Source organism: Aquarana catesbeiana, linkage group LG12 (genome assembly GCF_042186555.1).
Source record: "Aquarana catesbeiana isolate 2022-GZ linkage group LG12, ASM4218655v1, whole genome shotgun sequence".
Lineage (NCBI taxonomy): Eukaryota > Metazoa > Chordata > Amphibia > Anura > Ranidae > Aquarana > Aquarana catesbeiana.
Genome location: NC_133335.1, coordinates 50,319,200 through 50,341,886, shown reverse-complemented (window position 1 = coordinate 50,341,886; position 22,687 = coordinate 50,319,200). Strand labels below are relative to the sequence as shown.

Here is a 22,687-nt window from a genome sequence, read left to right as displayed (position 1 = left end):
TATTTTTACAGAATTGGAACAAATTGTAGGGTGTGATAAGCCGTACAACAGCCTGCTTTTACTGCACCGTGAAGGTAGACCATATTATTTATATTAACTTTTCTGCAACTTTATTTAATGCACACGATCAACTAACTAAAAACACAAATCAAAGTTTAACAACGGGCTGTTAGCAATTCACAATGCACCTTTCTATTAGATTTAAAACCTTGAGGCTCTTGTAGATTTGCAATGGCCATAAGAACTCCAAATTAGGGTTGCACCGATACCGGTACTAGTATCGGTATTTGTGCCGATACAGACTATTTGCCTGAGTACTTGTACTCTGGCAAATGCTCCCAATGCCTAGTCTGATACTTTTGCATGAAGAGGCGGTCACGCTCGCTCCTGGAAGGCAGTGGGATGAGAGGGTGGAGTGGGGAGAGAGAGTCCTGGCAGCAGCGGACAGGGCTGTATTACCGAGTGGGCACACCTGGGCACAGCCCAGGGGCCCCAGATGCACATGGGACCCCATCAGGGCCGGTCGGATCTAGAGCAAAGCTATTGGAATTGCCTCCGCTCTGCTCGCCGTCACACACAGCCCGCCTCCTCCTAATCCCGCGCCTGTGATAGACAGAATGCTGGTCCAATGCTGGGATGTGTTCTGTCTATCACAGGCGCGGGGTCAGGAGGAGGCTGGGTCAGGAGGAGGCGGGGCTATGTGTGACGGCGAATAGAGCGGAGGCAATTTCATGTAAGCTGTAACAGCGTGCTATTCGCGCTCTGTGATCCCCGGCTCGCCTCTTCCTCCAGTCATGATCCGGCTACCCTCTCTCTTCCTCAGCCCTGGCGAGGCTGCAATGTTGGGCACAGTGAGGCTGCAATAGGGGCACAGTAAGGCTGCAAGGGGCACAGTGAAGCTGCAATGGGGACATGGTGAGGCTAAAATGTTGGCACAATGAGGCTGCAATGTTGGCACAGTGAGGCTGCAATGGGGGCATGGTGAGGCTGCATTGCGGGCACGGTGAGGCTGCAATGGGGGCATGGTGAGGCTGCAATGGTGGCATAGTGAGGCTGCAATGGGGGCACAGTGAGGCTGCAATGTTGGCACAGTGAGGCTGCAATGGGGGCACAGTGAGGCTGCAATGGGGGCATGGTGAGGCTGCAATGGGGGCACGGTGAGGCTGCAATAAGGGCACGGTGAGGCTGCAATAGGGGCACTGTGAGGATGCAATGGGGGCACAGTGAGGCTGCAATGGGGGCACAGTGAGGCTACAATGTTGGGTACAGTGAGGCCGCAATGTTGGCACAGTGAGGCTGCAATGTTGGCACAGTGAGGCTGCAATGGGGGCACGGTGAGGCTGCAATGGGGGCACGGTGAGGCTGCAATAGAGGCACTGTGAGGATGCAATAGGGGCACAGTGAGGCTACAATGTTGGGCACAGTGAGGCTGCAATGTTGGGCACAGTGAGGCTGTAATGTTGTGCAGGAATTATACTTTAATTCTTGAGAGTAGGCGCAAAAATTGGGAGAGGCTTGTAGGGGCCCCAGTGCATTACTTTGCCCAGAGGCCCATGATGCTGTTAAGATGGCCCTGGCAGCGGAGAGCGAGTCCTGGCAGCAGCGGAAGGTAAGCTGGCAGGGGTGTGGGTCGCAGCCGCATGTGCCATCAGAATCGGTGAACCGGGCCATCACATTTGTTAATGGAAGTGACGTTCTATGTCTCCGTCAGGGATTGAACACCGCAACGCCCATCTTGGTACACCCTGAACTCAGCCGCAGTAACCCTGCAGTCACAAGGCGGCAGCGGACATCTTGTTACACCCAGCCCATATAGTTAACTTTATGGGCTGGGTGTAACAAGATGTCCGCTGCTGCCTTCTGACTGTAGGCTTTGACTGTAGGGTGTAACAAGATGGGCGTCGCAGCATTTGTATACTCAAGTTGCAAAAGCCTCCAAGTTTGAACTGTTATTGTCTCTCATCATTCATTTATCATGCCAACGATTGCCAATGCAATCAGTGCTGCATTTTGGTTCCACTGCCTGCCCATCAGTTCCACCTATCATTGCCCATAAGTGCCGTCCATCAGTGCCACCTATCAGTGCCCATATGTGCCACCCATCAGATCCACCTATCAGTGCCCATAAGTGACACCTATCAGTGCCGCCATCAGTGCTGCATATCAGTGGCACCTATCAGTGCCCCTCTGTGCTTTGTCACATGACATTAAAACAAATTATCGGTATCGGCGTGTACTTTAAAAAATGTATCCGTACTTGTACTCGGTCTTAAAAAAGTGGTATCTGCGCAACCCTACTCCAAATAAAGCTAAAAGTGATTTTAAAGGCTAAGGCTGGGTTCATATAAATGTAAATTGGATGTGGGTTTCCCCGCATTCAATACGCATGACAGGAGACTGTGACCGGCTCTCAATGGAGCCGTTTCACACAGCTCTGGGGCAGCCGCGGTCCGCATTCGGAAAGGGTCCTGTGCGTCTTCTGGTGCGATTCAGGTATGAATTCAGGAAAAAATTCGGACCTAATTGGCACCGGAATTGGCGAACAGGGACGCACTGGACCCCATGCTGTGAGCCACGACCGCAGCATGTGTGAATGGAGCCTAAAGGGTTTTTTTACCTTAATTCGTTCTCTTAATGCCATTGGCCCCTGCTGCTGCTAACCATTTGACCTCTGGAAGATTTACCCCCCTTCATGACCAGGCCACTTTTTGCGATACAGCGGACAATTGCGTGGTCGTGCGACGCTGTACCCAAATAAAATTGATGTCATTTTTTTCCCACAAAAGAGCTTTCTTTTGGTGGTTATTGATCAGCTCTGCGTTTTTTATTTTTTGCGCTAGAAACAAAAACTAAAAGGACAGTTTTGAAAAAGAAAAAAAACATTTTTTACTTTCTGCTATAAAACAAATCCAATAAATAAAAAAATGAACACTGTCACTGTACTAATGATACTGGTTGTGAAGGGGTTAAACATCTGGGGTGATCAAGGGGTTAACTGTGTGCCTAACCAGTGTTTGTGTTTACTATGTGTGCTGCTTTTACTAGGGGAAGAGATGGATTTGAGTTTTGCAGGAACACAAAATTCATCCCTTTCCCCCTGTCAGAATGGAACTCTGTCTTGTTTACATAGGCAGAGCTCTGTTCTGAGTCTCTGCCCGACAATCTGCGGGTGCTGGAGGACATCCAGTGCCTGGCACCTGCAGATTGGCTTCTACTGTGAATAATCACAGCAGAAGCAGCCTGTCGGTGGCACACACACACCCCCTGCAGACAGACGTGCTGGATCACATATACATACGTGATCCTGCGCACAGCTGCTGCTGCCTTGTAGCAGTAAAACTACTATAGGGCTGTCAGCAAGTGCTTAATCAAATCCTTTAAGGAGGGAATGGGGTGGGGCTGGGCCACCCTGTGTGTGTCTTTGGATGCAGAGCCCAGCTCGGGATCAAGACAGCACAAGTGCCCCCATAGCAAAGGATTGCTATAGGGGCACTCGGAAGGGAGGAAGCTGTCTTCCTTCTCAAAGCTGGCTGCTCAGCTGTCGGCTAATTGCCAGCTCCTATCTCTCCACAGTGACTCACCTGTTGATGATATTCTGCTCATCAGTCCTGCCTACTTAAAGTGGGGTTTCACCCAAAAAACAAAAATACCTGGAAAAATTCTAAAAAAAAAACCAAAAAAACATTTGGATATTTTTTTTTTTCACTTACCTCTAAATGCCTGTTGCTAGGTGGTCCCTCGTAGTCTGCCTGTTCCTTTGCCTGGGCTGGTGACATCACTCCCCCCTCGGCACAGGAAGGGCTCTGCTCCCTCCCTCCTGTCAATCATCTGGGACCCATTACAGGTCCCAGGTGATTGAGCGGCCAATCACGGTGCGCGGCGCCACTCGCGCATGCGCAGTGGGTGCCAGGCTGTGAAGCCACAGCCCGGCGCCCACAGTTGAAATGCCAGCGCCGACGAGCGGAGGGGGGGGACGAGCGGGGCTTCGATGCCCCGCATCGCTGGACCCAGGGACAGGTAAGTGTCCAATTAAAAGTCAGCAGCTGCAGTATTTGTAGCTGCTGACTTTTAATTTTTTTTTTTTTTTGACGGCCCCCCTGGGTGGAACTCCTCTTTAAGCCGTCCAGCCCAGATGATCTCTGCCTTCACCTTGGTCACATCTCTAGAGATGCAATCCTGTGTTCCTGTTAAAGACTTGCTTGGCTGACATTCCTTCTGGCTCCAGATCCTGCTTGCTGTTCTACTACGCTCATCTCTGGCTCCCTGACATTTTGGCTTGTCTGCCTATACATTCTGGTTCCTGAACTCTGGCTATGTTTTGACTACGTTTACTCTGTTTATCTTTTTTATTATTGTTAAACAAGTGTGATTTAACTATACTTCTGTCTCAGTCCGATTCATGGTTTCTGACAGAAGCATGAGGAGCCCCAGCAGGGGACCTCCAGAAGAAGAGGTTTGGGGCTGCTCTGTGCAATACAATTGCATACAACAGGTAAGTATAATATGTTGTTATTTTAATAAAAATAAATACGTTTAGTAACGGTTGAAGTTTTGGAGAGCATATTGAAGAATAGGATTCTCTGCCAGATTTGTATACTGCATTCCCACTATGGACATTTCCATTGAATTCCTGTCCCAAGGACAGGAAGTAAGTGGAAATCTCCAAAGAGTAATTGAAAATACCACCCAAATAGCTGTCCCCATTGGAAGATTTACCAACCTTACTTTGCAGGTGACAACTGTAAGTGATTTCTGATGGAGATACGAATGGCAAAAGAAAACCTGATGTAAGCTGTAACACATCTCAACTGAGAGCAACCAATTTGACCTTAAAAATTCCACCAATTACAAATGGCCTCTGTTTTGTAATTTTAGGATTTAAAGCAGAAAAAATCCTAACACCATCTATTCCTAAAAATACCCCCCCCCCCCCCCCCCCCAACTATCGTTCCAAACCTCTATATAAAAGATCCATGTACTTACCTATTTTCTGCTCTGGTTTGGACATGTCATCCCACAATTCTGGCTCTCTTGAGTCAGTGAGCAGCTGCCGCAGGGGAGAGGAGGGAGTGCAGACAAGGGCTGGGACTATGGTAGCCTATGGGTGACACCATGGCTCTGGGAATTCCCAGCTGTTGTTGCCGGAGCTACCTCCCTGGGTGCCCTCATTGCAAGCTTCTTGCTATGGGGGGACTTGGCAGGAGAGAGGGGTCAGGAGCACCAGCAGGGGACCTGAGAAAAGGAGGATCAGGTCTGCCCTGTGCAAAAACCACTACACAGAGCAGGTAATATAACATGATTGTTATTAAAAAAAAAAAAAAAAAAAATTATAGCCTTTAATATCGCTTTAAGTTCTGCTTTAAGCTTGCATCAGTTTGTGTAAAGTTTCCCCATATAAACTTACGTAGACAGCTGGAGTCGAGTAGTCACTTCTCTTGTCTGTAAGGTAATTCCTTTTACTTCAAAGGTGACATTGACCTCCGCCTACAATTAAAAAAGAAAGTTATAGATTATCACTGATAAGCTGCTTATACTGAACCATGAGGGTCATATATTTTTTTAAAGCACTGGATAGGGTGTAAAAACTTAGAGCCCATGTTGGGTTTTTACTACTGTGTCCCAATAGGCAGAAATGATCACTTATCACTTCCTGCATGGTCATCAAGGTAGGAGGTGAGCAGAATCTTCTCAAAGTCAAAAACAGTATTAAAAGCACATTTAAAAAATAGGTAGAACTACCAGGACAGGAACCAAGAGGAAACCCCATCATTGGGGAGACAACAATGAAAACCAGATAGAGGTTCTAATGATTTTCCAACTTACCCAGAACAAAAAAATGTGTTGGGTGGAGCTGGGCTTTAAAGTGTATGTCAAGGCAAAATTAAAAAACATAGTACATCTCTGCAATACATGCACATTTTCACAGGCTTGATCCCTTTGATCACACTACCAGTACAGAAAAATACCTGTCTATGTGCCAGAAATATAGAATTCTCCTGCCTTCTTCTCTAACACCACAACACAGCTCTGTGTTCCTAAGCACATGGTGTCAGCCCTACTTCATTTCTGATGGATTACAAAATACACAGACCTCTCCCAATTTCCTATCCCCTCCTTATCTACAGTACATAACCCACCTCATCCCCTCCCTTTTCCTCACCTAAATAACCCCTCCTCATCTCCCTCCTTTTCCTCACCTCAATAACCTCTGCTCATCCCCTCCTTTATCTTCATATTAATAACTCCTCCTCATCCCCTCCTTTATCCTCATCTTCATAATTCCTCTTCATCCCCTTCCTTCTCCCCATCTCCATTACCCATCCTCATTTGTAAAACCCCTCCTCATCCCTTGAGTTTCCTCATTTCCATAACCCCTCCTCAGCCCCTCTCTTCTCCTCATTTCCATAACCCATCTCCAAAACCCATCCTCCTCCCCTCTCTTCTCCTCATCTCCATAACCCCTCCTGTTCATCTCCCTTCCTCCTATCTCCATAACCCCTCCTCATTCCCTTCCTTCTCCTAATCTCCATGACCCCACCTCATCTCTATAAGCCCTACTCACCCCCTTCCTTCTCCTCATCTCCATAACCCCTCCTCATGCCCTCTCCCTCCTCATCTCCTTCCCATCCTCAGCTCCATAACCCTGCCTCATCCCTTCCCTTCGCCTCGTCTCCACAACCCTCCTCATCTCTGTAACCCCTCTTCATCCCGTCCCTTCTCCAAAACCCCTCTTCATCCCCTCCCTTCTCCTCATCCTCTCCTGTCTCCTCCTCTCCATAATCCCTCCTCATCCCCTCCCTTCTCTTCATCTCCATAATCCCTCTGCATCCCCTCCTCATCTCCAAAACCCATATTCATCCCCTCTCTTCTCATTCTCTCCTGTCTCCATGACCCATCCTCATCCCCTCCCTTCTCCTCATCTCCATAACCCCACCTCATCTCCATAATCCCTCTTTATCTCCATAACCCCTCCTCATCCACTCCCTTCTCCTCATCTCCGTAACCCCTTTTCATCCCCTCCCTTCTCCAAAACCTCTCTTCATCCCCTCCCTTCTCCTCATCCTCTCCTGTCTCCTCCTCTCCATAATACCTCCTCATTCCCTTCCTTCTCCTCATCTCCATAACCCCTCTTCATCCCTTCCTCATCTCCAAAACCAATCCTCATCCCCTCCCTTCTCCTCATCTCCATAACCCCTCTTCATCCCCTCCCTTCTCCTCATCTCCATAACCCCTCTTCATCCCCTCCCTTCTCTTCATCTCCATAACCCCTCTTCATCCCCTCCCTTCTCCTCATCTCCAAAACCCCTCTTTATCCCATCCCTTCTCATCTCCATAACTCATCCTCTCCCTTCTCCTGAACTCCATAACCACTCCTCTTCCCCGCCCTTCTCCCCATCTCCATAATCACTCCTCATCCCCTCCCTTCTCATCTTCATAACCCTTCCTCATTCCCTCCCTTCTTATCTCCATAACCCCTTCTCAACCCCACCTCATCTCTATAAGCCCTACTCATCCCCTCTCATCTCCATAACTCCTCCTCATGCGTGCGTATACGGTGATCGCACCACACATGAGGTACTGCTTTGAATACCAGAGCAATAACAATAATTCTAGCACCAGAACACCTGTGTAAACCTAAACTAGGTACCAAAGTTTAGTGCTGTTCCACGGGCAGACACAATTTTGAAAGCATAACATGTTTGGTATCTATTTACTCAGCGTAACATCATCTTTTATATTTTAATTAAAAAAATGGGTATTATATATTTTTTGTGAATTACAATTAATTAAAATATATATTTTTTAAAAAGTGGAGTTTAAGAAAAATGCTGCATAAATATTGTGTTATCATTTTTGGGGTTCTAAGTAACTTTCTAGCAAAAAATACTGATTTTTACATGTGAACAATGTCACAAAAGGACTGGTCTTAAAGTGGTAAACCTCCATGTTATCTTAGTATGGTATCCTTCTCTGTTGGATGTTAAATATAAATAGGAGTAACACACTAAGGTCTATGAATTAGCCAACATACTGAAAAGAATGCCCTCCCTGTGTTACTATCTTATTAAAAGTTGTAAATAGAGGTTAATCACACTGAGGGCTCCCTCTAGTGGCTTACTTATAAATCTATATTAATTACGTTTATGGAGAAGCAAGCTCGAACACGCTCACTAAAATACTTTCCCTTTTTGAAAAATTGCTGGAAGAGGATGCAGACAGAGCTTTCTGACTCACCTTTTGGTTTCTCCTAAATGGGTTTCCAAGATTACACAGGATAGTTCCCTCAAAGGTACATAATCGGTTCTGCAAGATCAGAGAAACACAATGAAGCTCTGATTGGTCATGTGTGGCATTGAGTGCTACACGCAAAGTTCTATAACCCACATCACCCAATCAGAATAATATGGAGAACAATGGTACGGAAAACCTCTGCTTGTGGACTGTAGTGATCAAACTGAAAAGTCTCTGGGAGCGATAATAAGCCTTTCTAGTGGTTGAAAATACTAATCACCACCTAGCATGGTTTATGATTGGTTCCTGACCATTATTTGGGGACAAGAAGTCTGGTCTGACAGCGCGGGAGAACGTGCGAGGAAGGTTTCATCTCAAGGTTACAAGTTTTTATTGGGGCCACAAAAAGCAACCATCCTCCAGATTGAGAAATCCATGAGAAATCAACAAAAAGAGTGCCAGATAATCCTCTCACAAATCCCTAATCATTTAAAGTTGATAACAATCTGACAACACAAAGATAAAAGCCCTGCAACACGTTTTAGGCCCAGCAAAAATACCAGCACTTCCCCACCTTTTGAGCATATTTTTAATGTTTTTTTTAAGGTAATGATATACTATCAAAAAGTTTTGAGACTAGTTTTGTAACACGCCAACAGATGGCAGCACAAGGCTGCACACACAGTCCAGGGAGCACCGACCTTCATAAGTCAATATACCAAAAGACATCATCCTGTGTACATCAGGAGCTGTGCAATTGGTGATATTCTGACCACGTGCATTACCACGTCTGCAATTTCATCATGGACAGCATGACAACAACGGCAATGCTGCAATGAGTCAAGACTTCATGAGCAGAAAAACATCACTTGAAGACTTCAACTTTAAGCGTGGAAGAACATCACTGGAAGACTTCAACTTCATGAGCGGAAGAACATCACTGGAAGACCATGAGAGGTCAAGAAGACCTTCAACAAGCTCAGCCCCCGAAAATGTCAAAACCATTTGGCAACTTGTGCATGTTGATCGTTGAAGAACAATAACGCGTGCCAATCAAAACACCTTGAACGACTAATGGCGGGATCGCCGTAAACTTGCTGGATCATGTCAAACGTCTCTGTGGCAGATTTGCCCAGTTTCACACAGAATTTCAAGTTTGCTCTTTATTATAACTTGCTGTCCAAGATGAGATAGCAGATGTGGTAACGTACGTGACCAGAATAGCACCAGTTCCACAGCTCCCGGTGCATACAGGACGATGTCTTTTGGCACACTGACTTATGAAGGTCGGTGCTCCCTGTGACTAGGCGTGCAACCTTGTGCTTCCATCTATTGGCATGTTGCAAAACTAGTCTTGAAACTTTTTGATACCACCTTGTATATACCCTCAAAAGGCAGGGAAATGCCATCTGTTGGCATGTTACAAAAGTAGATAAAACGTATGTCAAGGGCGCTCAGAATGTCAGGACCTGGCAGTTAGTGTCTTTGTTGGATGGATGAAGTGGTCTTCAAACACTTAGGGCTGCACTCAAAGAGGGAAGCAATCTCTAATAGAAAACAAATAAAAGGAAAAAAGGCGCCTCTAAGTGCAGAATTAAAACTTTTAATATCCCCAAACAAGATTAAAAACACTTACAGAATCAAGGATAAGAAGAGGCATAACATGGATATATGAAGCAGGTGATCCGGCATCAGGAGGCCCCAGTGTATCGCAGCTTTCCAGGGATAATGATATGCAGCAGCAGAAGGTCCCAGGATAACCAGCAGGTGAACACCCCAGGTTCTGGGAACACTGGTGAAGCAATTGCGTCGTCTGAGTCAGCATGGAGCATGAATCCCGGAAATAACATCAGAGGGAGGGGACAACAACCAGCATGGACCGCAAAACAGGAAATATGTCATCAAAATGGGACGCGTTTCGGAACTACTGATTGGTTCCTTCTTCAAGCCAATGACCTGGTCATTGACTTGAAGAAGGAACCAATCAGTAGTTCTGAAACGCGTCCCATTTTGATGACATATTTCTTCTTATCCTTGATTCTGTAAGTGTTTTTTATCTTGTTTGGGGATATTAAAAGTTTTAATTCTGCACTTAGAAGCGCCTTTTTTTCTTTTATATGTTACAAAACTAGTCTCCCAATTTTTTGGTACCACCTTGTATCCTTGTATACCACCTTGTATCCTATATATTGTTAAACTTCAACTGTAAGTTGTTAACAGATGTATCTAGTTAGCTGAAATAAATAGGCTGCTATGGATTACTGAATAATGCTCATTATGCAACTGGCTGTGTAGCGGGAGAGAGAGAGAGAGAGAGAGAGAGAGAGAGAGAGAGAGAGAGAGAGAGAGAGAGAGAGAGTGTTACTTACTGATACAGACGAAAAGACCAGCACATCTGGAAAGGTTATGTTCAGCACGGCCTCATGAGCGTCATCTGCTGGAGACGTGGGGATCGGGGTATTTGTTACAATTACCCGCAGGTTGACCTTGTTCACATTGGGGTCATAATGGAGGATCTGGCTCCCATTTACCCTGTGGGCAAGACATAGACAAATTTTGCATTGAGAAGATGCAGCTGTAATGCAACATAAGATGAACTACACAGCAGAGACATGTGAGTTATTGTCATCTGCAGCTTTGGAGCTACCCACCTCCCCTCCTAAGCAGAGAAGTGACAAACAAAAAAGAGCCTATTCAGTAAGGCAAATAACACCATGCAATGTTTATCAGCCACACTAAATCTGATCTGGCTTCAGTAAATTGAATTACTGTGCATCTATGGGAAAAATAAAAATGACATATATGATAAAATATTTCACTAGCATCAACAGCAGTTTTTGCATAATTCTAAATCCCTAATTCAATATAATAAATAGAGATATAAATATTCATTTTATAGATTTATTTCTATAATATAACATAATATTTCATAATAAGTAGATTTTAACTGTATGGCCCCATTGGGAGTATTTTTCAAATTTCTTTTTGTGTAGACAGTATTGCACATTGGGATGTGATATATGAAGATAGACATAAGATGTTCATTATGGGAAAACACATTTTCTTTAAATCTTACTATTGGTAAGGTCGTGGATTTTTGGTGAGTGATTTCTGACATATGCATGGTGTGCAGGAATGATGTCACAGTGGTGCTTTGTGGGGATTTATAGCGGTGGATTAAAAAAAAAGAAGAAAAGCTGAAATTGTGTTTCTTTTTTTCCCTTTCTCACAGAGGATTTTTTTCTTGGCTGGATTCTTTTTTTGGCTGGACTCATTATATATTTTGAACGTTGGTGATGTATAATTACACTTTTGATTATTTGTATTGGTGTTAGCTATATTTTTACTATGTGCGCTTTATTAATAATTTATAGGTAATAAAAATTGTTAAAAAAAAGTGTTAACGCTAGAGACCATCTACATCATATATGCCATTTTTTTATCCACATTTGCACTTTTAGGCTGGGTTCACATATATGCGAATTGGATGCGTTTTTAGCCTCATCCAAGTCTTATAACGTGTTATTGTGACCAGCTCTCAATGGAGCCAGTTCACACATGTCAGAGGGGTCCGCGGTGTGGTTTTGAAAAGGGTCCTGTGTGTTATTGGGCTTGATTCAGGTGCAAATTCAGGGAAAAATTTGCACCTGAACCGGTGGACAGAAATGCACCTGACCCTGGACTGCAAACTGCAGCCGAACATGTGTGAACCCAGGCTAAGATTTACTGTTTTGGCTGCATTTTATCAAATCTAGATCACTGTGTAGGTTCACACCTTGGAAGGGTCACATTGTTTTCTCCCAGGTATTCGTACTCCATCTGTAAATTACTCCGACACACGTTATCTGCTCCACACTCCTTCTGGAAGTCAACCTACAACAAGAATATATTATGTAATATATACTATATATTGTAAGTTTAAGGGCAAGTCACCAATATAAGATTTCCTACCAACAACATCCAGTAAGTTTATGGATGCCTGACCATCACACCTATATACAGTAAGCTTAATGGACAGTCTATCCCTAAACCATGGACATTATTAAAGTAGAAGTAAAGGCTATGCAATAACCGATCCTTCCATTGTTGCCTCCACACTGCTCTTATATTTGTTGCATACAGTTTGTATTTAATCTCAATATAAAAACTATTTTTTTATTCTTTTTTCTAGTGGTCATGTGATCGCAAAGTTCCAGTGAGCTCATCACCTTCTCTTTGCAACTCTTTCAGAGCTGACAACCCTGTGTAGAGCTATAGATACTGGTGGGATAATGTCACTTCTCGAAGGATTTAGCTGTGTTTGAAGGCCCTGCCCAGGTAGACACACTCCCCACAGCTTTGCGTTCACAAGACTGCTTGGAAAAAGTTTAGGAAAGGGTATTTACATTGAGATTTATTACAAACTATATGCAGTAAATGGGGAATTACATTTAAAAAGTGGATTATTGCACAGCCTTTCCTTCCACTTTAAGGAATTTGGCTCCATCTTTGTGGTTTTTTACAGCTTCCACTCTTCCATTCCACTCTAGGGAGACTTTCCATATGATTATAGAGTGTGTTTGTGGGAATTTGTACCCATTCAGCCAAAAAGGCTTTTGTGAAGCCAGATACTGATGTTGTAAGAGACAACCTGGCTTGTAATTGATGTTTTAATTCAACCTAAAAAGGTGACCAGTAGGGTTGAGGTCAGGTCTCAGTGCAGGCCACTCGAGTTCTTCCACAACAGACTCATCATACTAAGTGTGTATGGAGCTGGTTTTGTGATGTTGGAACATAAAAGGCCCTTCTACAAGAGCATAGTTGTCTAAAAGTTCTTTGTATGCTATGGCACTAATGGTACCCTTCATTATAAACCTCTAAAATCATTAATTTGGAGGGGTGTAAACATCCTTTTGCCCAAGTAGAGTAGGTGTGATTGTTGGTTGTCCACATACTTTTATCCATACAGAGTAGGTGTGATGGTCAGGTGTCTAAATACTTTTACGCATATAGAATAGGTGTGATGGTCAGGTGTCCAAATACTTTTTACCCATATAGAGTAAATGTTATAGTCAGGCATCCATATACTTTTACCTATATACAGTAGGTGTGATTATCGGGTGTCCACATAATTGTACCCATATAGAGTAGGTGTGATGGTCAGATGTCTATATGCTTTTACCCATATAGAGTAGGTGTGATGGTCAGGTGTCCACATACTTTGAGCCTAGGTTCACATTGGTTCGATTTGGTCATGTCAAATCGCATGCCAGATCGGTGGCTATTGCCGGCAATGGCAGCGTCCGAAATGCAAAAGCCAGTTCTGAAAAGTAGTTCCTGTACTACTTTTGGCGACTTTGGGGGGCGATTTGTATAGACCTCTGTGCATGAACCTGCACAGATGCCTGTCAAATCGCCCCCGAAGTCGGACTGCATTGCCGGGTTGTAATTTGAAACACGATTTCTAACCCACAGCAATGTGAACCTAATTCAGAAGAAAGGAATAACCGCTGCTTCAGGTGTATATGATGAATCTGGATGGAACCTGTATTTCTATGGAAATAATTGGAAATAAGAAGAAAAGGCCGCACATCCAGAGGTTCCAATTGCCTTTATCAACTCACCGTGATGACACCAGGAACACCAGCAACCAGTCACATAGACGCGTATTACACATACCGGTACCTCTTGTGCTTAATGATTAAACACAAGATGTATGTGTGATACGCGTCTATGTGACTGGTTGCTGGTGTCCCTGGTGTCATCACGGTGAGTTAATAAAGGCAATTGGAACCTCTGGATGTGCGGCCTTTTCTTCTTATTTCCAAATGTGAACCTAGGCTTGCCCATATAGAGTAGGTGTGATTATCAGGTTTCCAAACACTTTTACCCATATAGAGTAGGTGTGATGGTCAGGTGGCCACATACTTTTACCCATATATACAGTAGGTGTGATGGTCAGGTATCCACATACTTTTATCCATATAGAGTAGGTGTGATGGTCTGGTGGCCACATACTTTTACCCATATATAGAGTAGGTGTGATGGTCAGGTATCCACATACTTTTATCCATATAGAGTAGGTGTGATGGTCTGGTGGCCACATACTTTTACCCACATAGCGTATGAGAAAACACAGCTTACATAATTACACATTTACAAAAACAACCACTAGAGGTCACTATAGAAGCATCACACTGCCATCTACAGATAAACCAAGCATAGTTTTGCTTAGAATAAAATAGTATAGTTCCCCAAGCCTAAAAATTATTTCAGCGGTTCCTCTGAGCTAAAAAGGTTGAGAAAGGCTGCTATAGTGACTAACAGCTCTCATGGAAAAAATAATAATCTATCTACACCATCTGTTACAGTTACCAACCAACAGGGTGGTCATAATTGGATCTGATCCGTGACCAGTAAACATTCAACTAAAGTGTCAAGGAAGGGTTGAGAAGTTGGTTGAGAAGTCTACAAATGGTCCAGTAAAAATGTATCAGAAACTACAGCCAACACATTTCATGACCAGTAACCATGCCAAGTGGAATCCATCAACCAGAAGGCACAGGGTCAACGCCTGCATTCAGTTGGCGGAAATAACAAGCACACACACCTGAAACCTATAACTAACATAGAATAGGAAGGTTGCGCATAGAGCTCATTACAACTTCCCCCCACCTAGAAATAGCATGATTACAGCTGTCATGTAGATGTCCAAAAGTTGAGCTACAACACAGACTAAAATCTGGTTGCACTGTATCGGAAAACCCTTCACAATCATACGAGGTGGTATCAAAGAATTTTGAGACTAGTTTTTGCCAAAGGATGGCAGCACAAGGCTGCACACCCAGTCACAGGGAACACCAACCTTCATAAGTTAGTGTGCCAAAACACATCGTCCTGTGTACATCGGGAACTGTGCAACTGGTGCTATTCTGACCACGTCTGCTAGTTCACCATGGACAGCAATGATATCAAGGATGACAACAACGGGGATGCTGCAATGAGTCATTCAAGGTGTTTTGAGTGGCACATGTACTTCAAGTGCTGGGAGATGACAAAAGAACACGAAGACCATCAACAAGCTCAAACTCTGAAAAAGTCAAAACCATTGGGTAACTTATACATGATGATCGAAGGACAATCGTGCGCGCCACTCAAAACACCTCCAACGATTCATTGCAGCAACGCCGTAAACTTACTGAATCATGTCAAACGTCTGTGGCAGATTTCACGCAGAATTTCACGTTTTCTCTTTGTTCTAACTTGCTGTCCATGATGAAATAGCAGACAGTTGCACAGTTCCCAATGTACACAGGATGACGTCTTTGGCACACTGACTTATGAAGGTTGGTGTTCCCTGTGACTGGGTGTGCAGCCTTTTGCTGCCATCTGTTGGCAAAAACTAGTCTCGAAAATTTTTTGATACCACCTCGTATCTGTCCATTTTTAGAGTTTAACCCCAGGCAAAGTTTTGTGTTTTAAGTAGAAGGAAGAACACTATGACCCCACTGGAAATATTTCCAATCACTTCCTGTCCCTGTGACACTAGTAAAAGTCCTAACAGGAAGTGGTGTGAGATCTTCCAACTGTGCAGAGACCTCAATAAAATAAAAAAAAAAAAACTGACAAAGGCTCCAACCCTTCCTTGCTCTATCCAAAACAAAATTAAAAGTTTTGTGCTGCTTACCTCCACTATTTGCTCCATATTCTGATCTTGGTTGAGCACAGGGAAGTTGTCCAATGAGGCGACATTAGCGCGGGCCTTCAGCTCCCGGTCCAGAATAGAATATTTCAGGGAGATGCGGATAGGTTGTAGCTTATCTCGGATAGTGTCCTGCGATGTAAAAAATAAATAAAAAACACTGATAAGGACAGACCGGAGCTAAAGAATTTCAGCTATAAATTGCATATGGTGCAAGTAGAAACAGATGCATGTTTTTGCAGCATGGAATGTTCCTTTAATAATGTGGTTTTGTGTGTACGCCATGGATTCTAATGATCTGTGGTATACTGTGCAAACTGTCTATTCTATGTCACACTCCTGTAAAAAATACTGTGTATTTAATGTGTTTAAACAAACTTGGTAAAAAAAGAAGCAAACCACAATGGGATTTAGGTTAATATGTGTGCATACAAACCTCAAACAAAAAAATAATATAGAATATAAAAGAGACTCCAAAAAACAAACAAAAAAGGGCCTGACGGGAGTTAAAACCGCCCCGCTAGCGGCCAAATAGCGCTGCTAAAACGCCGAAAAGGGGTTAAATCCGCCTGCAAAATCCGCCCGCAAAATGCTGCTGCAGTGGCGCTTTACTGGCGGTATAGCAGCGCTGCCCCATTATTTTCAATGGGGAGGAGCGGTGGAGGAATGGTGTATACACCGCTCCTCCAGCGCTGCAAAGAAGCTGCTGGTAGGACTTTTTGTGACGCCCTGCCAGCGCAGCGCCCCAGTGTGAAAGCACTCGGGCCTTCACATGCGTTTGCAGCTGAGGCTTTTTTCAGGCGCTTTACAGACGCTATTTTTTGCGCTGTAGCGCCTGAAAAACGCCTCAGTGTGAAAGGGGTCTAATGGACTAAAGTAGTATCTGGACCTCTTAGGAGTGGTGTGGCGCTTCAATTTTTCAATTCTCGTTACACTACACTACAAACCAAGGAGACTGTGGAGATCCTCTGGGGTGTAGAAGCCGTCTGCCCAGGAACCAGATCATTTACACCAACATCAACAACTTAAGTTTAATGTGGAGTTCCACCCAAAAGTGGAACTTTCGCATTAAGCACTCCTCGCCCCCTTACATGCCACATTTGGCATGTCATTTTTTTTGGGGGGGGGGAGTGGGTGCCTACATTAGAGAGGGACTTCCTGTTCCACTTCCTTGTTCTGCTTCTCAGCCACCTAGGCGACTCCTCCTCTCCCCCTAGGCGACCCCTCCCTCTAGATAATCTTCTGGGACACGTCACATGTCTCAGAAGATTGCCTGTCCACTCGGAAAGCGCAGTGCGCGCCCGACCCGTGAAGCCGCACGCTGTCACGGCTGGGTGCCCACAGTTCCAATGACAGCGCCGCAGAGAAGACGGGGGAGAGGAGTGGGGAATTCCGACCGTGTGTAGGCTCCATCACACATTTTCCATTGGAATTTCCGACACACAAAGTTTGAGAGCTTGCTATAAAATTTTCCGACAACAAAATCTGTTGTCGGAATTTCCGATCGTGTGTACACAAATCCGACGCACAAAGTGTCACGCATGCTCAGAATAAATAAAGAGATGAAAGCTATTGGCTACTGCCCCGTTTATAGTCCCAACGTACGTGTTTTACGTCACCGCGTTCAGAACGATCAGATTTTCCGACAACTTTGTGTGACCGTGAGCATGCAAGAAAAGTTTGAGCCAACATCCATCGGAAAAAATCCTAGGATTTTGTTGTCGGAATGTCCGATCAATGTCCGACCGTGTGTACGGGGCATTACTGTGAAGAAACCTTTCCGTATTTGGAGACTAAATCTTTTTTCCTAAATGTTAAAGCGGAGTTCCCACTGTTATTTTTTTTTTTTTTTTTAGGATCCATATTTTTTGTTAATCAGGCTTATTTAGAGCACTCGCGTTTCTAAGATGAGAATGCACCGCCCCGTTCTCGCGCATGCGCCATATGTACGGCGCAGCGCCGTACACTTCTGACGTTGCCATCACAACGGTCGTCGGAAGTGCCCGCCCCTGTTGTGATGGCAACGAAGCCCTATGTGCTGCCCAGTGACTCCTGGGAAATGATGACAGACATCTCCCAGGAGCACTAGCGAACACGGGCGCCGAGGGAAATGACGTCAGGTGCCTTGGAGAAGAAGAGGCAGATTACGAGGGACCCCCTAGCAACAGACCTGAAAAGGTGAGTAATTTTTTTTTTTTTCCCCCAAAGGTTGTTCCTTGTATTAAATGCTGCTGAATAATGTTAAATTTGTTTTCTGACTGGAACTCCGCTTTAAGAATGCCCCCTTGTCCTCTGTGATGACCTTAAAGTGAATAACTCAACACCAAGTTCATTATTTGGACCCTTTATGTATTTATAACATGCTGATAATACAGTATCCCCCCTGAGGCTTTGTTTACACTTAACATGGATGCGGCCCACAGGGACGAATTGGGGACAAACTTTTGCCTGAATTTAGGACTAAAACTGAGCCAAAGACGCACAGGACCCCTGTGCAATCCACTCCGTAGCTGCCACGGAGATGTGTGAACTGGCTTCATTGACATTCACACTCTCCTGTCATGCGAATTGGATTCGGGGAAATCCCAACCTTAATCTCCTCTTCTCAAGAGATAATACATTCAGTTCGGCTAATCGTTACTCATAAGAGATGGTTTCAAAAAGTTTCAAGACTAGTGTTGTAACACACCAACAGATGGCAGCACAAAGCTGCACGCCCAGTCACAGGGAGCACCGACCTTCACAAGTCAGTGTGCCAAAAGACGTCGTCCTGTGTACATCGGGAGCTGTGCAACTGGTGCTATTCTGACCACGTCTACTATTTCATCATGGACAGCAAGTTAGAACAAAGAGCGTGAAATTCCTTTGTGTAACTCAGCAAATCTGCCACAGAGACATTTGACATGATTTGGCAAGTTTACGGCGATGCTGCAATGAGCCATTTGAGGTGTTTTGAGTGGCACACGCAATTGTTCTCCGACGATCATCATGCACAAGTTGCCGAATTGTTTCAACATTTTCGGGGGCTGAGCGCATTGAAGGTCTCCTGATATCTTGTTTGCCCAGTTTCACCAAGAATTTCACATTATCTCTTTGTTCTAACTTCAAGAGCGGAAGAACATCACTGGAAGACTTCAACTTGAAGAGCGGAAGAACATCACTGGGAGACCATGAGAGGTCAAAAAGACCTTCAACGAGCTCAGCCTCCGAAAATGTCGAAACAATTCGGCAACTTGCGCATGTTGATCGTCGGAGAACAATCACGCGTGCCACTCAAAACAGCTTTGAACAACTCATTGAAGCATCGCCATAAACTTGCTGGATCATGTCTGTGGCAGATTTGCCCAGTTTCACACAGAATTTCAAGTTTGCTCTTCTAACTTGCTATCCAAGATGAAATAGCAGACCTGGTAACACACGTGGTCAGAATAGCACCAGTTGCACAGTTCCCGATGTACACAGGACGATATTTTTTGGCACACTAACTTATGAAGGTCGGTGCTCCCTGTGACTGGGCGTGCAGCCTTGTGCTGCCATCTGTTAGCATGTAACAAAACTAGTCTCAAAACTTTTTGATACCTCATAGCTGAGCTCCTCCGTGCCTTATATCAATTTGGTTGCCCTTCTCTGCACTCTCCAGTTCCTCGATTCCCTTTTTGTGAACTGGTGCCCAACCAGAACTGCATATTCCAGATGAGGTCTTACTAATGATTTATACAGGGGCAAAATGATATCTCTCTCTCTGGAGTCCATACCTCTCCTAATACAAGAAAGGACTGCATGTAATTATTAAGCTCATGATTGACCAGAACACCCAACCCCTTCTCCACCATTGATTCCCCCAGTTGTACTCCAAGTGCCCCCAAGTGCATAACCTTACATTTATCAACATTAAACCTTATTTGTCACATAGTAGCCAAATTAAACAGTGTATTGAGGTCCACTTTCCTCTCCTTAATCCTGCAGAACAGCTGGGTGCAGAAGCCCAGGCGCCCATTCACACTTTGCATCACATGCAACTTCAAAGAAAGTTGGGCTGCACACCGATAACATCCTAAAACTCAAGTTAAATTATTGAGCATGCCGATATGGCATACCACACACACTGCGGACCTCCCACCCAAAGTTACAGTCCTAAGGCGTTTCACCCCCGACAGGTACAGTTTGGCAAACCTTTACATTTACATCTAAACGGAGGCTACCTAATGATCAAATCTTATTGATAAATATGCTGTAAGCACTGTGGGGACAGAGCCTCACTCACCGCTAATAGAAGCTGGAGGTTCTGACATGTAGTCTCTGGCATTGAGAAGAAGCCATTGTATATGGCTCCAGGGGCCCCCTGAAACTTCACCCGGGTAGGTCGCCTGCCAAAATCAGCATCCAAAGTGTATTGGAGGGCTGTGAAAATGATAAAAACAATTTTATTATGATATGGGTAATTCTCATCCTAATAGAGCAAATACAAAACAGAAAAATAACTAGTCTGTGAGCCACTAATGTATTCCAGCATTTAAAAGGGGTTACTCATCCTTACTTACTGTGCCTTGAAAAAGTATTGATAGCTTGAAATTTTCCAAATTTTGTCATGTTACAACCAAAAACGTAAATGTATTTTATTGGGATTTTATGTGACAGACCAACACAAAGTGGCACATAATTGTGAAGTGGAAGATAAATGATAAATGTCTTTTAAAATATTTTACAAATATATATGTGAAAAGTATGGCGTGCATATGTATTCAGCTCCCTTTACTCTGATACCCCTAACTAAAATCTAGTGGAACCAATTGTCTTCAGAAGTCAAGACCTAAATAGTAAATAGAGTCCACCTGTGTGTAATTTAATCTCAGTATAAATACAGCTGTTCTGTGAAGCCCTCAGAGGTTTGTTTGAGAACATTAGTGAACATCATCATGAAGGCCAGGGAACACACCAGACAGGCCAGGGATAAAGCTGTGGAGAAGTTTAAAGCAGGGTTAGGTTATAAAAAAAATATCCTAAGCTTTGAACATCTTACAGAGCATTGTTCAATCCATCATCTGAAAATGGAAAGGGTATTGCACAACTGCACACCTACCAAGACATGGCCGTCCACCTAAACTGACAGGCTGGGCAAGGAGAGCATTAATCAGAGAAGCAGCCAAGAGGCCCATGGTAACTCTGGAGGAGCTGCCGAGATCCACAGCTCAGGTGGAAGAATCTGTCCACAGGACAACTATTAGTTGTGCACTCCACAAATCTGGCCTTTATGGAAGAGTGGCAAGAAGAAAGCCATTGTTGAAAGAAAGTCATAAGAAGTCCCTTTTGCAGTTTGCGAGAAGCCATGTTGGGGACACAGCAAACATGTGGAAGAAGGTATTCTGGTCAGATGAGACCAAAATTAAACTTTTTTGGCCTAAAAGAAAAACGCTATGTGTGACGGAAAACAAACACTGCACATCACCCTGAACACACCATCCCCACCGTGAAACATGGTGGTGGCAGCATCATGTTGTGGGGATGCTTTTCTTCAGCAGGGACAGGGAAGCTGGTCAGAGTTGATGGGAAGATGGATCGAGCCAAATACAGTACAGGGCAATCTTAGAAGAAAACCTGTTATGCCCCGTAGACACGATAGGATTTTCCGATGGAAAATGTTCGATGGGAGCTTGTTGTTGGAAATTCCGACTGTAGGCTCCAACGGACATTTTCCATCGGAATTTCCGTCACACAAAATTTGAGAGCAGGTTCTCAAACTTTCCGACAACAAAATCCGTTGTTGGAAATTCCGATCGTGTGTACACAATTGTGACACAAAAAGTGCCACGCATGCTCAGAATCAAACAGAAGAGCTATTGAACTTCATTTTTCTTGGCTCATCGTACGTGTTGTACATCACCGCGTTATTGACGTTTGGAATTTCCGACAAGATTTGTGTGACTGCGTATATGTAAGACAAGTTTGAGCCAACATCCGTTGGAAAAAAAACATGGATTTTGTTGTCGGAAAATCCTATCGTGTGTACGGGGGCATAAGGCTGCAAAAGACTTGAGACTGGGGTGGAGGTTCACCTTCCAGCAGGACAACGACCCTAAACATACAGCCAGAGCTACAATGGAATGGTTTGGCTCAAAGCATATTCATGTGTTAGAATGGCCCAGTGTTAGTCCAGACCTAAATCCAATTAAGAATCTGCGGCAAGACTTGAAAATTGCTGTTCACAGACGCTCTCCATCCAATCTGACAGAGCTTGAGCTATTTTGCAAAGAAGAATGGATAAAATGTCACTCTCTAGATGTGCAAAGCTGGTAGAGACATCCCCAAAAAGACTTGCAGCTGTAATTGCAGCGAAAGGTGGTTCTACAAAGTATTGACTCTGACTACAAATGCACGCCACACTTTACAGATTTGTAAAAAAAAATTGAAAACCATTTATCATTTTCCTTCCACTTCACAATTTTGTGTCACTTTATGTTGGGCTATCACATAAAATCCCAATAAAATACATTTAGGCTCGGTTCACACTGGATGCCGATGGGGCTCCAGCAGGGGTCAGGTGCGTCCTGCTTCACTGTTTCAGGTCCGATTTCAGCCCGAATTTTGGACTGAATTAGGACCTGAAATGGACCAAAAGACGCACAGGGCTCCTGTGCAAATCCATAGAGAGGCGGTCACATTCTTCTGCTATTGCGAATTGGATGTGTGGAATCCGCATCCAATTCTCATTAATTTGAACCCAGCCTTACGTTTTTGGTCATAACATGACAAAATTTGGAAAATTTCAAGGAGTAT

At 44.3% G+C, this 22,687-nt stretch overlaps 1 protein-coding gene across 2 annotated transcripts in view; it reads right to left on the bottom strand.

Moving 5' to 3' along the window:
- ITGA3 (integrin subunit alpha 3) overlaps nucleotides 1-22,687 on the bottom strand; it is a 123,740-nt gene that overhangs the window by 22,196 nt on the left and 78,857 nt on the right. For both annotated transcript variants that reach the window (XM_073607741.1, XM_073607742.1), the window contains exons 12-17: nucleotides 20,178-20,314; nucleotides 15,899-16,045; nucleotides 12,008-12,105; nucleotides 10,602-10,764; nucleotides 8,236-8,304; nucleotides 5,405-5,484 (exon numbers count right to left, since the gene is read on the bottom strand). In XM_073607741.1, coding sequence (XP_073463842.1) covers nucleotides 5,405-5,484; nucleotides 8,236-8,304; nucleotides 10,602-10,764; nucleotides 12,008-12,105; nucleotides 15,899-16,045; nucleotides 20,178-20,314 — 694 coding nt within the window. The remainder of the gene's footprint in view (nucleotides 1-5,404; nucleotides 5,485-8,235; nucleotides 8,305-10,601; nucleotides 10,765-12,007; nucleotides 12,106-15,898; nucleotides 16,046-20,177; nucleotides 20,315-22,687) is intronic.